This window comes from Podarcis erhardii, assembly GCF_964252035.2.
Source record: "Podarcis erhardii genome assembly, chromosome: 1".
Lineage (NCBI taxonomy): Eukaryota > Metazoa > Chordata > Lepidosauria > Squamata > Lacertidae > Podarcis > Podarcis erhardii.
In genome coordinates, this window is record NC_138497.1 from 33327119 (window position 1) to 33340033 (window position 12915).

The following is a 12915-nucleotide window of genomic DNA, read 5'->3' on the forward strand; positions in this document are numbered from 1 at the left end:
GTAAGCGGATAGCAAGGCAAGAGAGAAAATAATCTGAAGGCCGTATTGTAAAGACATTGGGCTGGATTCAACTAGCCAGTCCCACTTGTGGAAACCTGTGTAAGGACTTCTGCTAGTGCAACAGGGTTCATCTCCCTCAGAACTGTAGGGAAGGGGAGAAGGGAGATTGTTCCATCACGGAAACATAAACGACTGACGCAGTGCTCTTCCTAGCGCTATGCTGAATTTCTCCAATAAGATGAACAACATAAGTTCTTAAACGATAAATGTAAGAGTTTTACACTGGGGCATAAAACCTGAAACACATGTCCATTAATGCAAGGGTAGGCAACATGGTGCCCACCATATGCTGCTGGACTACATAATCCCTGATCACTGGCAATGATGGCTGGGTCTGATGGAAGTTTTAATCCAACAACATTTGGGGGCATCAAATTGGATACCCTTGCACCAATGAGCTAGATGTGTTTCTCCAGGAAAGAGACTCCTCGGGCTCTCTGTTGCGTTGCTGTGTGGTGAGTTTACCAGAGCAGTGAGAAATTCAAAGCCCCCCCCCCCGAGAATGTGGAGCTAGTTTCAGAATTCTTTGGGTTTCCCCCCTGAGGTTTGGGATGGAAGTATAGTGGTTTAAGAGGTTGGACAAAGACATTGCTTCCCACAGGGCCCCATCACTAGGGCCAATTTTCTGCCCCATCACCAAACTTATATAATCTATTGGCTGGAGCTAAAAGCAAGATGAATATACATTGCATGCAATGTTTCCTGTCTTCAAACTGAATTCAATTCTCTGAAATAAATTACCTCTTGTTTAAGATATCATCATAATGCTTTTAATGAAGCTTTAGGGAGACCTTCAGCCTAAAGAGTCAAACTCTTTACTAAGGCAAAAGAAACGTTCTTTTTAACTAACAGTGGGACTGCTTAGCTCTAAAAATGGAATTTCCAGTTTAAACTTAAAAATCTGTCAAATATAAACAGAACTTAATAAAATATTGTATATAAGCAAAACATGAACAAAACTCACTAAAAGGTGCAGAACACAACCATGTATTTCTGCAATTAAAACAAACAGATTTTTAAAAGTTCTCAGAAATTCAGTCAATTCCTCCCCACCCCAAATCAAAACAAGTATTGCTTATTTTTCATGAAGTTAGTTTATTGCCTATACATTTATTAACCATCCCCTTCTGATTTTAGAGGGAAGATTAAAGTCAAACACCAAATTTCCACAAGTTTCCTGAAGCTCTAGAAAAGTCATTCTGTTTTGCAGAAAGGCCATTCATAAACCGGCATCAGACGGGGGCGGGGGGGGGGAATGAAAAGCACTGATGTCCATAAGCCTAGCTTTGAGTCTGCTTCCTATTTAATAGACATTGTACTCTATAGAATGCAATCTGTGCTTTAACGGTATCATGTTTGCAGTTAAAAACCTCAGACTTTAGACCTACGTATAAAAGATAGTCATATTATCCTTTTCTGAGACACTGACCTGTATCCTCATTTAAAAATGAACAACCCATCTTTATGTAATTAAATCTTTGTTTTGATCTATTAGTATTCAGCAAAGTGCCATTTTATAAAACCTCGCCCTGAATAGGCAATGCTGGAGGTAACCATCTGCAGCTTTAGAGTCCGAGTTTGAATTGATGAAAAGAGCTTTGTGTTTTCATTGCCAAGGTTGATTCTTCCAGTCATTAGGCATTCCCCTCAGATCGAATCAATGAAGCTGAAGTTCTTACACCCATGTGTTAAATTCTCTTCCCCTCATGGCTTCCTTTGCCAGCTATACTCCAGAAAGGCTACTGGATCTTAGCCACATTCTTCTCACAGCTGTGTTAAAAAAGAACATCAGAGCGCCTTGCCACAAACCCATATGGGTAACTGGTCAGTCCCCTGTCTGAGGGTCACCTCACATTGTGGTGCGATTATTCAAAGATTCATTCTTGTTCTTGAACTGCGCTGCTCAGATCATTCTGGGAAAGATTATACCCTCCAGTGGGCGCTGGAGAATGTCTTGGACCTTGGTGTGAAATGCACACAATTCCCGTGCTCAGAGAAGGCAGATTAGTATTTACTTTCTGAGGAATAAGATGCTAACACCTATTGAACAGGCTGCCCCAATGTGATTCCCCCCCCCCCATGCACGTTTCATGTGTGAAATGGCAGTGCAACATAGAAAGCAGATCCCGTTATGCAAAATGCAATGAAAGAAACAGAACTTATTCTGACACATGACTCTTACAAGAGTTTAATTGTTTTTTTATGCAAAACACACAAGATATTACAGGGAAATTATGTATGCAATTATATGATAAAATGAAATTATGCTAATCTTGTATGTGTGCTGCACACATGTGCATATTATATCTTACAAAAATTTTGATTAATAGTAAAGTATTACCATGTCCTAAAACATGTACTTTTATCACACTGAAATAAACAGTTTTGATAAAGGGTAGTGCATGATTTAAATTAATGTATGACGATTGCAAGCATGGTCTATAATTTCTCTTGTTTTGCTATTCTTTTTCATATGAAGCATCCATTTTATTGATTTTGCAATATATATCCCATCTTTCCTACATGGACTGTGCACAGGCAACACTATGCATGTTTTCCCAAATGTGCCACTGTGTTCAGAGTAGTTTACTTTCAGGTAAATATGCATGGGACTTATACACCTTTACCTGGGAGTATGTCCGATTCAACCATGAGACTTTTGGAGAAACATGCCTAGGATTATGCTAAAAAAATTATCTACATAGTTATTCATTCTGAGATCACAAAGCAATGCACATTTATTTGGAAAGAATCTGCCATAAGATCAATGGAGCTTGTTTGCAAGTGAACGGGATTTGAAGTCTTGTTAATCAGAAAATAATGTTGGAGGGGGAATATTGTGCTATTCTTTACAGTTACATCAAGACAAGAACACCCCTATTTTCATCAGTGAAATGTTGTACAGCATTTGAGCTTAACTCAATAAAATCTCTGTGGGATTCTTTGATTGATCTTTGGTCTAGCTTCTGGAGTAGCTACACTACAAATTTATATTGCTTTAATTAAACTAGAAGTAGGATCTGCAACAAAATGTAGCAAAATGCTGTCCAGCCATTTGGTGCTATCTTCCCTCTGTCCCCCAAATGTAGCATATTTGGTCACTCACTGGACAGTTTGGGGGTTATATCCACCTTAAGGGCTTTTCTAAAGTTTTCTTTTTGAAGTTCAGCAAAAGTTATAAGAATTAAACCTAGAGCTTCCCCTTCCATGCTGAGGATACTTCCACCAGGTAGTACTATTTTCTACATACACACGGCAGTATTCTAAGCTTCAACTTTGGAAACAGAGGTAATGATGTGCTCCTGCTTCCAATCCCATCCCCATGGTTGGAGCTGCATCCAAAATACTTGTGTCCCATAAGATTCCAACCCCATATCAACACACTCTTCCATGCCAAAGCATGCCTTGAAAACTTGTGAAATTTCGATTTATTGCCCAATTTACCATATCCTCACAAATTAAAATTAGTATAATGCAACTGCAATTTGAAAACAAACACTATAAAAGCAGGAGTAAAACTAGCCAAAAACCAGCATGAAACCATGCAGCAGCATAAAATCAATACAACGGCAGCAAGACCAACAAGGATAAATAAACAAAATAGTTATAAGAATTAAACACGCGGCATTAAAAGCATGGGAGAACAGAAGGGACTTCCCCCGGTACTGGAAAATCCGAAGGTGCCACAAGAGCCTCTCTTATCTATAAAGTACTATCTATAGCAGGTGCAAACTTTAACTGACTAAAACGAATTCAAAAACTCCATTCATATTAATAGATTAGAATAGCTCCCAAACACTATCAGAGAGGAGATTCCAGTATTCAACTGCTGCTCCTTCTGGTTCACAGGCGTACCATGCATTTATATGCTGGATCCCCATATATATGCAAGTGCTACAGTGAATTGGGAGCATCACAAAAGCTATGAGATTGAGAAGCCCAAGGTTCTCATTGAAGTGGTCTACCTATTTTAGTAGGTACAGATCTGCTTCTGATGCTGCAGTCACACACACATCCTGGCCATGGTGATCTAGCAACCTCAAGGTTGGACTCCCATAATACTTCACTGACGTTGTTACAGAATGCAGATGCTAGGATAATAGCTGGGGTTGGATGTTGCAACCGATCTTATTGTGCTTCAAGAGCTACACTGGCGACCAGCCTTATGATTAGGTGTCTACTTCAGGAAACTGATTTTGGATGTCATGAAAGGGCAAGGAAATGTTAGTTATTTACTTCATTATGGTTACATTTTCAGTGCCAGGAAAGGAATGGGTGCTTCCACAGCTAACATAATTTGACTGACCTATGCACCTTGGTCCTCAGAGAGGCTTGTCTCAGAGACAAAATTTGTACAAACCACTTCAATAATTGTCTACTGAAGGGTGGTAGAAAAACCTGATGGATAAATAAATCCAGGTTGGCTATGTATTTTCTCTAACAGATAGGTGAGCAACTTAACAAGTATTCAAACTATAAAATGACTAAATATAATGAGGACTGAATCACATTATCACTCATGCTGGCTGCTTCCTCCTACAGCCCTTGGTGGATTCCCTGCTTGAGATGAGAATGTTTGTAACATGAGCATTATCTGTAGCTCTGCATGCTGCTGCAAGCCATCTCTCTTTTGTGTTGGGTGTTGAAAATACTTGCAAATGTTTAGATCACATGGTTTTCTTTCCATTAACATGGAGAGCGGCCATGACAAGAGTAACAGCTAGGAGAAGCCCAGATGTTGTGTGACTCAGCCCTGACATCCCTTGGGGTTCTGAAAAAATTATTAAGTTCATTTATGATGTTAGCTGCCTTTGGATTGAAGAGGAAAGATGGGGTATAAATATTTTAGAAAGATCCATAGCAATATTTGCTAACCTTCTGCTATCACAGTATATTACGAAACATTCCAATATAAAAATAATAATTTCACTATTTCTTCCAAAGATTATCAAGGCACTATCATAGGTTGGCACCTAATAAAAAGGACTTCATCCCACCTGCATGTTATACTCTTAAGAAAACTTCAAGCCATAACTATTAATAGACAGATGTGATGGAAAATTAAGGATATTAGAAATCAGGTGGGTTGCATTGATTTTCATTATTACTTATGCAAAGCATACACTTTGCATTTTTTTAAAAAATGAGTAGGAATACATAGTTTCCCCATTACAAATGATAACTACTATCTCCTTGGGAAATGGGGATGGAGTTGGGCAAAATTAGCGTGGTAGGAAGTCTTTCAGTACAGGGACCAGTCAGTTCCTTTTAAAAATGCAGAATATTTTATATCTTTCTCTCTCTCTCGCATTAATAAAGGCTAAGAAAAGTAGTTCTGGCCTAATTGAAAAATACTCATTTGTATGAAGCCGTTGAGGTTACAAAGAAACTGCAAATTCTTAGCCTGGTTTTCCTGCTGATGAGTAAGAACCGTCTGTGTGGCTCTCCCAGAGGTGTCAGTGGAATCTCTATAGTGCCACACAAGGGTTCTTAGCTCAAAGTAAACACACTTTCCACAAACTCAGCTGCTTAATCTGTTTGCAGGTTGAATTATAAGATGGGGTGGATGACTGGGGGTGCTGGGAAGATGCAGTAAGCATTTCCACAGTTTCTCGATAAAAAGGGCATGCTGTTGTTGTCAAAAGACTTTGCCCAGCTGTTTAATTTTGCTACAGGCTCAGAAGGCTGATTTTAGCATTAACTAACCTGGCAGACAGTTTTTCCCTGAGTAGTTAAGCATGTCAAATTGAATTAATTCTTCTCATAAAAGCTCACGTTAGAGTTAGCATGGTTCAGGTTATATCTGCAGGTCCATTACAGCACTCCTGGTTTGGGGAGGATTAGAGCAAAGCTAGAAAATTTTCTCTGAGATAATCTTGGCCTATACTCTATTGTAACAGCAAATTATTTTAACACTAAAGAACAGAAATGGGATACTTATATAAGCTAGTTGCTCAAGTTATCTGACCAGATTCACAGCTAACTGGATGGAACTTTTCAAAATATTTTGCCCTCTTACATGCTGCAATTTCTCTACTTTGCTTTCCAGAAAATGATTCCCCAAATTAAGTGAAAATCTAAGACAGGCAAATCATGGCTTTAACTAAATTACTCTGGTACAAAGAGAAATGTGTGAGGTCTAGCTATCCTTTATGGCAGCGAACCTGGTCTAGTCTATGGAGAGACTGAAGTCCTTTTCAGGTGTTTGGGGTTATTCAAAAAGGGAGGGGAGAAGGAAGGTGAATGGAAGCTCTGCCTCCGATGTACCCAAGTACGGTGTCCATTGCTTCACTTCAGAGTTCCTACTGATAAACTTTGAGAAGGAAAACGGAACATACTTAGAATTTTCCTCCTGATCAGGATCACAGGGAAGATTCTATGCAGATCCAGCTAAATCCAGTACGTTTCCGAGCACAATTCAAAGTGTGGTGCTGACCTTTAAAGCCCTAAATGGCCTCGGTCCAGTATACTTGAAGGAGCGTCTCCACTCCCATCGTTCAGCCCAGACACTGAGATCCAGTGCCGAGGGCCTTCTGGCGGTTCCCTCACTACAAGAAGCCAAGTTACAGGGAACCAGACAGAGGGCCTTCTCGGTAGTGGCACCGGCCCTGTGGAACGCCCTCCCACCAGATGTCAAAAAGAAGAACAACTATCAGACTTATAGAAGACATCTGAAGGCAGCCCTGTTTAGGGAAGCTTTTAATGTTTAACAGACCACTGTATTTTAACCCTTTGTTGGAAGCCGCCCAGAGTGGCTGGGGAAACCCAGCCAGATGGGCGGGGTATATTATTATTATTATTATTATTATTATTATTATTATTATTATTATTACACTTGGAATATATTCCCTCTCAAATGGGGAAGTCTGAAGGGGAGCCAGCATGTGTGGGGATGAGTGCCACACCAGTGCTTTAAGATAGGGCCAAAAATGGACTGGGAGCGCTGAAACTGGTAACAATTGGATGGAAATGTGCAGTCCGGGTAATATTCTTGCAGCTATATTTAAAAGTGTACAGAAAGAACATTCCAAACCAACGTTCCCAAACCAAGGCGCATTTGCTAGGAAGAAAGGAGAGGGCCTCACATCTATGAAAACGTGCACATGATTGCACTGCGTGAAACATAGCAGTTTAAGTGAACCGAGGAAACTGTTTCACAACAGCTCAACAGCTGCTTAAAATAATTGAAAAATAAATAATATCACAATGCTACATGAATTCACAAAAAAAGGTCTTTGTTTTCGCTGTTCCAAAATGAGCCAATATTCAGCTGACTATCACTGGGAATTAACTGATATCTAAATGACTGTCATGGCATAATTGTAGCATTATATAATAGCATTTTTGTCAGCTCAGTCTGTGCAACAGGAGAGATAGATGATGTTTGACCCCTTGGTTGCTATACTAAGAAGAAAATTGCTGCCTTTACAGGTTTGGCAGCTGACAGTCTGTCTCTACGGTGGGGCAAGTGGTAAGCAAGAATTTGCTGGTAATAATTGCAGCTTCTCTTTGGTGTAACAGGAACATGAGATGCTGCTCTGGAGTTCAACTTAGCTGCTCCAGGATATATGTCAAAACATACAATGTGTGAAACAGTTCAGTTCTTATAGAGAATTATTGTGTAACTTTTCAGTTAATTATGTATTTCCTTCCTAACAAGCTGCTGTTTGAAACAAAGATCTGGGGGGTAGATGTTGCTCTTTCACTGGCAGGGAATCAAACAATGGGTTTCCAAGAGGAGTTCTAGACCTTCGGAGCAGAATGGTTTCCTGGTACAGTGACGCTCACAAAATATGACTGCAGGGGCCTTGCTGGTTGCCAGGATTCCTTTGGGGGGAAAGCAGGAATTCTTGGTGGCTACACAATGAAGATCACAGCACAGCAATGCATATACTTAGGGAGAACTCCTTTCGCCTCTGGAAGGAGCTGGGGAAGACGGTCAATAGCATACCCAGGGCACTCAACAGATATGCTCAGTAGAAAATTGGGAGTGCGAGGGCAGGGTTCACTGGCTATTTTTAAAAAAATATTTATGCCATCCTTTATTCTATTTAGAAACACAGCCATTTATCACAACTTCAATGCAGTAAAACAGACAGAACACATAATAATTACACAGCAGCATAAGAAGCTGCTTTATACAGACTAAAGATCAGTTTTCTTTACACTGATTGTCAGTGGCTATCCAGGATTTCCTAGACAGCATCTTAAAAAGCAGAGAGATCACCTTGCCAACAAAGGTCCGTATAGTAAAAGCTATGGTTTTCCCAGTAGTGATGTATGGAAGTGAGAGCTGGACCATAAAGAAGGCTGATTGCCGAAGAATTGATGCTTTTGAATTATGGTGCTGGAGGAGACTCTTGAGAGTCCCATGGACTGCAAGAAGATCAAACATCTCCATTCTGAAGGAAATCAGTCCTGAGTGCTCACTGGAAGGACAGATCTTGAAGCTGAGGCTCCAATACTTTGGCCACCTCATGAGAAGAGAAGACTCCCTGGAAAAGACCCTGATGCTGGGAAAGATGGAGGGCACAAGGAGAGGGGGACAACAGAGGACAAGATGGTTGGACAGTGTTCTCGAAGCTACCAGCAGGAGTCTGACCAAACTGTGGGAGGCGGTGGAAGACAGGAGTGCCTGGCGTGCTCTGGTCCATGGGGTCACGAAGAGTCGGACACGACTAAACGACTAAACAACAACATCACCCAGGATTTCAGGACCAAGACTCCCCCAGCCCTACCTGGAGATGCCAACAATTGAACCCGGGACCCTTTTGCGTGCCAAACAGATGCTCTACCACAGAGCTACAGCAAATGAAAACAGGCACAAATTAAAAATGACGGGGTGGATAAAACTACTTTAGCTTGGCAACAAAAGGATCATAATGCGACTGCCGGGTGGGTCTCTGTAGGGAGGGTCACCCCAGAGTCGGCAGGGGGTGGGGTGGAGATTGCAGAGAAAGCCCCTTGTCATGGCACCTGACAAATGGCACCTGAAAAAGGGTCACAACATGTTAATGCACAAGAAGGGTTGATAAGGGAAGACGTCGTTCTTCAGTTATCTGGGTCCCAAGTCATTTAGGGCTCTAAAGGCGTGTACCAGCACTTTAAATTGGGCCTGGAAGCCAATAGGTAGTACAGCTCCTTTTAAACTGGTGCATTGTGCCTAAATCTTTGGCAAGAAAACTAATGCCAACTATTGAGTTTTGCACAATATCAGGCATTTTTCAGACAGATCAAAATTAGGGCTGCCACACGTACAAATTTTCTCGGGATTTCAAAGATCCGGGGGGATTTTCGGCAGGCAGCAGTTTGTCCTGGATCTTAGGCAAGTCAATCAAAACTTTATGGGTTTTGGGGTTTTTTTGCGTTGGGGGGGGGAAAGCTCAACAACTTTTGGGGTGTCCTAGTTTTTAGTTTTTGAAATATGGCAGCCCTAGCAAAACTGAAAACATTGATGTCCTTTTTTCCTTTCTTTTGCAAACTTCCCCCATGATACTGAACAGAAAAGAAATATGCTGAACATGTGTTCAAGGACTGTGATTGATTTGATCTGTACTGCAAAGTAGCCAAGAAAAACCTGGCCTTTTTAATTTTGGATATTCCGGTAAACTGATTTGGGCATTAACTTTTTTCAGTGGGAAAGCACACATCTGAACTTCAAGAAGTATTAACAAACAGCCAGATCTACTCAACTTTAGCCGTCCATGAAGAGAAAGAAAAAGGTGCATTCACTGATTTTCATTTCATCTGGGCCTATGGAAGCTGGCAACTACATGGCAGAACAACATGAGATATGCTGTGCCTGGAAGCTGCTGGAAAGCACAAGCCTTTTCCACCATTAATCATCATGCTTCACCTGACTTGCCTCTAGACGTGTGCAGGACATGAGAAATGTGCCATTCTCTCTAAACTGGTACTGTGTAAGATTGAGAAGGGAACACAGTGCGACCAACAGAAAAAGCAATGCAAAGAGGTATTATTATTAATGCATGGAGGGTGGCGGAGCCAAGCAATGGGGACATGGCAAAGAGCAAAGTGCATTCCCCTTCTCCCTCTCATTGTATGAAGAGAAGAATAACTGAATAGGGTGAACATGTTACAGTCAAATATATGAACTACCTAAATGGGAAACTGAAATGTTCCAGGCATTTCAGCAGCATACACAAAGTTGCTTCAAATGTTACAGGGCTGGATCCAGACTTTGCTCCTCTAAGAAGGAACATCCCTTGAATGCAGTTCTGCTCAGGGGATGGTCCCTGTGTGTGTGTGTGTGGGTTTTTTTGGGGGGAGGGGGCAGATTCCGACTCCCCATGCAACCCCTGGCACTACCTCTGACACTGCTCTGGAGGGCTGGGCAATCCTCCTACAACACCCTGGGAAATGGTGCTAGGAGCTGCATGGGTTGGAAGGAACTGGTAAAAGTCACCCCTCCCCATCTTCCCTACTGGTAGGATGCCTTTTGTGAAGAAAAAGACGTCTGCAAACAGAAGGACCCTTTCCATCCATCCAGTCTGGATCCAACTGACATGTGCATATAGACATGAGTCTATAACGTGTGAAGCAAGCATGAACCTGTGGCCCTCTAGTTGCTGTTGGACTACAATTTCCATCACCCCTGATCATTGGCCATCTTGACTTGGGTTGAAGGTCACTGGAGTCCAACAACATCTGGATAGTCACAAGTTCTGTCTCAAGGCAAATCTTTAAAAATGTAGTATAAACACCAGCAACTGGGAAACACTGGCCTGCGAGCGCTCCAGTTGGAGAACAGCCTTTACCTAAGGTGTCATGGGCTTTGAAGACACTTGAACTCAGGACGCAAGGGAGAAACGTGCTAAGAGGAAGGCATGCTTGGCAAATCCACACCGTGATCAACTTCCACCCAGAAACCAATGTCCCCACTGTGGAAGGACGTGTGGATTGAGAATTGGCCTCCACAGTCACTTACGTACACATTGTCAAAATCGTGTTTATGGAAGACAATCTTACTCGGCTACAAGTGATCGCCGAAGAAGAAGACCTCTGTTATAGAAGATAAATAAATACACAAGAATCCTATCTCTTCTTCAGATGTTATAACTAAGCTAAGCTGACAAATAAAAACCCTACAGTTTTGTTGCTGGATATAACAATAAATGGCTCTGCTATTAAGCCTGAATAAATATTCAGATAAGAATTGGCCCACTAACTTTAATAGGGATTTCTGTCTGTTTTCTAACTTGAATCTCTTTGTGTCACAGGAAGAGGGGCCCATTTAGTTGACAAACGCCATTTTCCAAAAAGAAAAACAATGTACTTACTTTTGAAGTTTCTCACTGGCCTCCTGTGAAGCCTCTAAAGCTTGCTGAAACTTCAATTCTGCATTTGCTCTCTCTTCTGCTGCTTGCTGAAGATGGGTCGTCAGCTCCTCATTTTGAAGCAGCAGCATCGACACAACATCCTCTCTGTTTTTCAGAGCTTTTTCATAAGTTATGAGAGTGGCGTTGAACTGATCCTTAAGGTTCACTTCTTGAGACAAAGACTGGTGTAAACTGCAAAAACAAAAAGGTAGGTCTTTTCAGTATGGTCAGAGCAGGTTTGGCATGTAAAAAGAGGACTTTTAAAAGATGGTACAAATACGCCATGGCCAAAATATTTCAATGTAAAATTCAAACAGCAAGCACCCGTGCTAATGGTTCCACAATACATTAAAAATAAACACAAAACTAAATCAATGTTTTCAGAATGATGCACGCATATCGTACTACAGTGGTACCTCGAGTTACATACACTTCAGGTTACATACGCTTCAGGTTACAGACTCCGCTAACCCAGAAATAGTGCTTCAGGTTAAGAACTTTGCTTCAGGATGAGAACAGAAATCGTGCAGCGGCAGCTGGAGGCCCCATTAGCTAAAGTGGTGCTTCAGGTTAAGAACAGTTTCAGGTTAAGTACGGACCTCCGGAACGAATTAAGTACTTAACCCGAGGTACCACTGTATACAGACCACTTGCCTCTCAGCAGTACTATGAAGTAGAGGTAAGTGCTATGGCCTATTCTCACGAAACAAATAAAAAACCCAGGATTAAATATACTAATGTACTATTGACCAACAGCATAATATTTTGTTACAGCCAACGGCATTACCCAGAAGCTGAAACAGAGGAAGTGTGAATAATTAGCACTTTCCTTTTCTTTTCGTTTTGGGATCTTGCATATCCTCCATGTCAAGATACATTAACAGCCTGGGGAACGGATCCATCGAGACCATCCCATTAGCACCAAGACTTCTGCTGGTGCAATGGAAACTACCCTGCTCCTCTCTCCACATGACCCTCCAATTCGGGGATATGCGGGGGGAGGAGAGAGAGGGGACGTTCCACTACAGAAGTGGAAGCCCTTGGGCTAACGTTACAACTCCATTGGACACAACCCTATACGTATATCTTTATTTCTGCAGAAGTGTCTGAGAAGCACCAGTATGGCTCGTACCTCCTCAGTTGCCACTGCTAAGGATCATCCCAAGCCAGCTAGGACTTGAGACTTAATGACTGCAAGAACTTCTAGAGCATCATAGGTTCCCCACCTGTGCTGTAGAACTTGGTGGGCAGGTGGGCTGGGGGAAGAAGGTTAAAAATACTGAGTTCACTACAATCAGTGCAGCTTTCAGCTTGGTGCCCAGGGCAAGCACTACTTGTCCACATCTAATTACAGATGGGTAGCCGTGTTGGTCTGCCATAGTCAAAACAAAATAAAAAAATTCCTTCCAGTAGCACCTTAAAGACCAACTAAGTTAGTTCTAGGTATGAGCTTTCGTGTGCATGCACACTTCTTCAGATACACTGAAACAGAAGTCACCAGACCCTTCTATATAAT

General features: G+C 41.7%; 1 protein-coding gene across 4 annotated transcripts in view; it reads right to left on the reverse strand.

Annotated features, from left to right (window-relative positions):
- The window catches only part of MIPOL1 (mirror-image polydactyly 1), a 194399-nt gene that overhangs the window by 22471 nt on the left and 159013 nt on the right, over window positions 1-12915 (reverse strand). For all 4 annotated transcript variants that reach the window (XM_081863746.1, XM_081863747.1, XM_081863748.1 and 1 more), the window contains one exon: window positions 11361-11591. In XM_081863746.1, the coding sequence (XP_081719872.1) occupies window positions 11361-11591 (231 nt within the window). The remainder of the gene's footprint in view (window positions 1-11360; window positions 11592-12915) is intronic.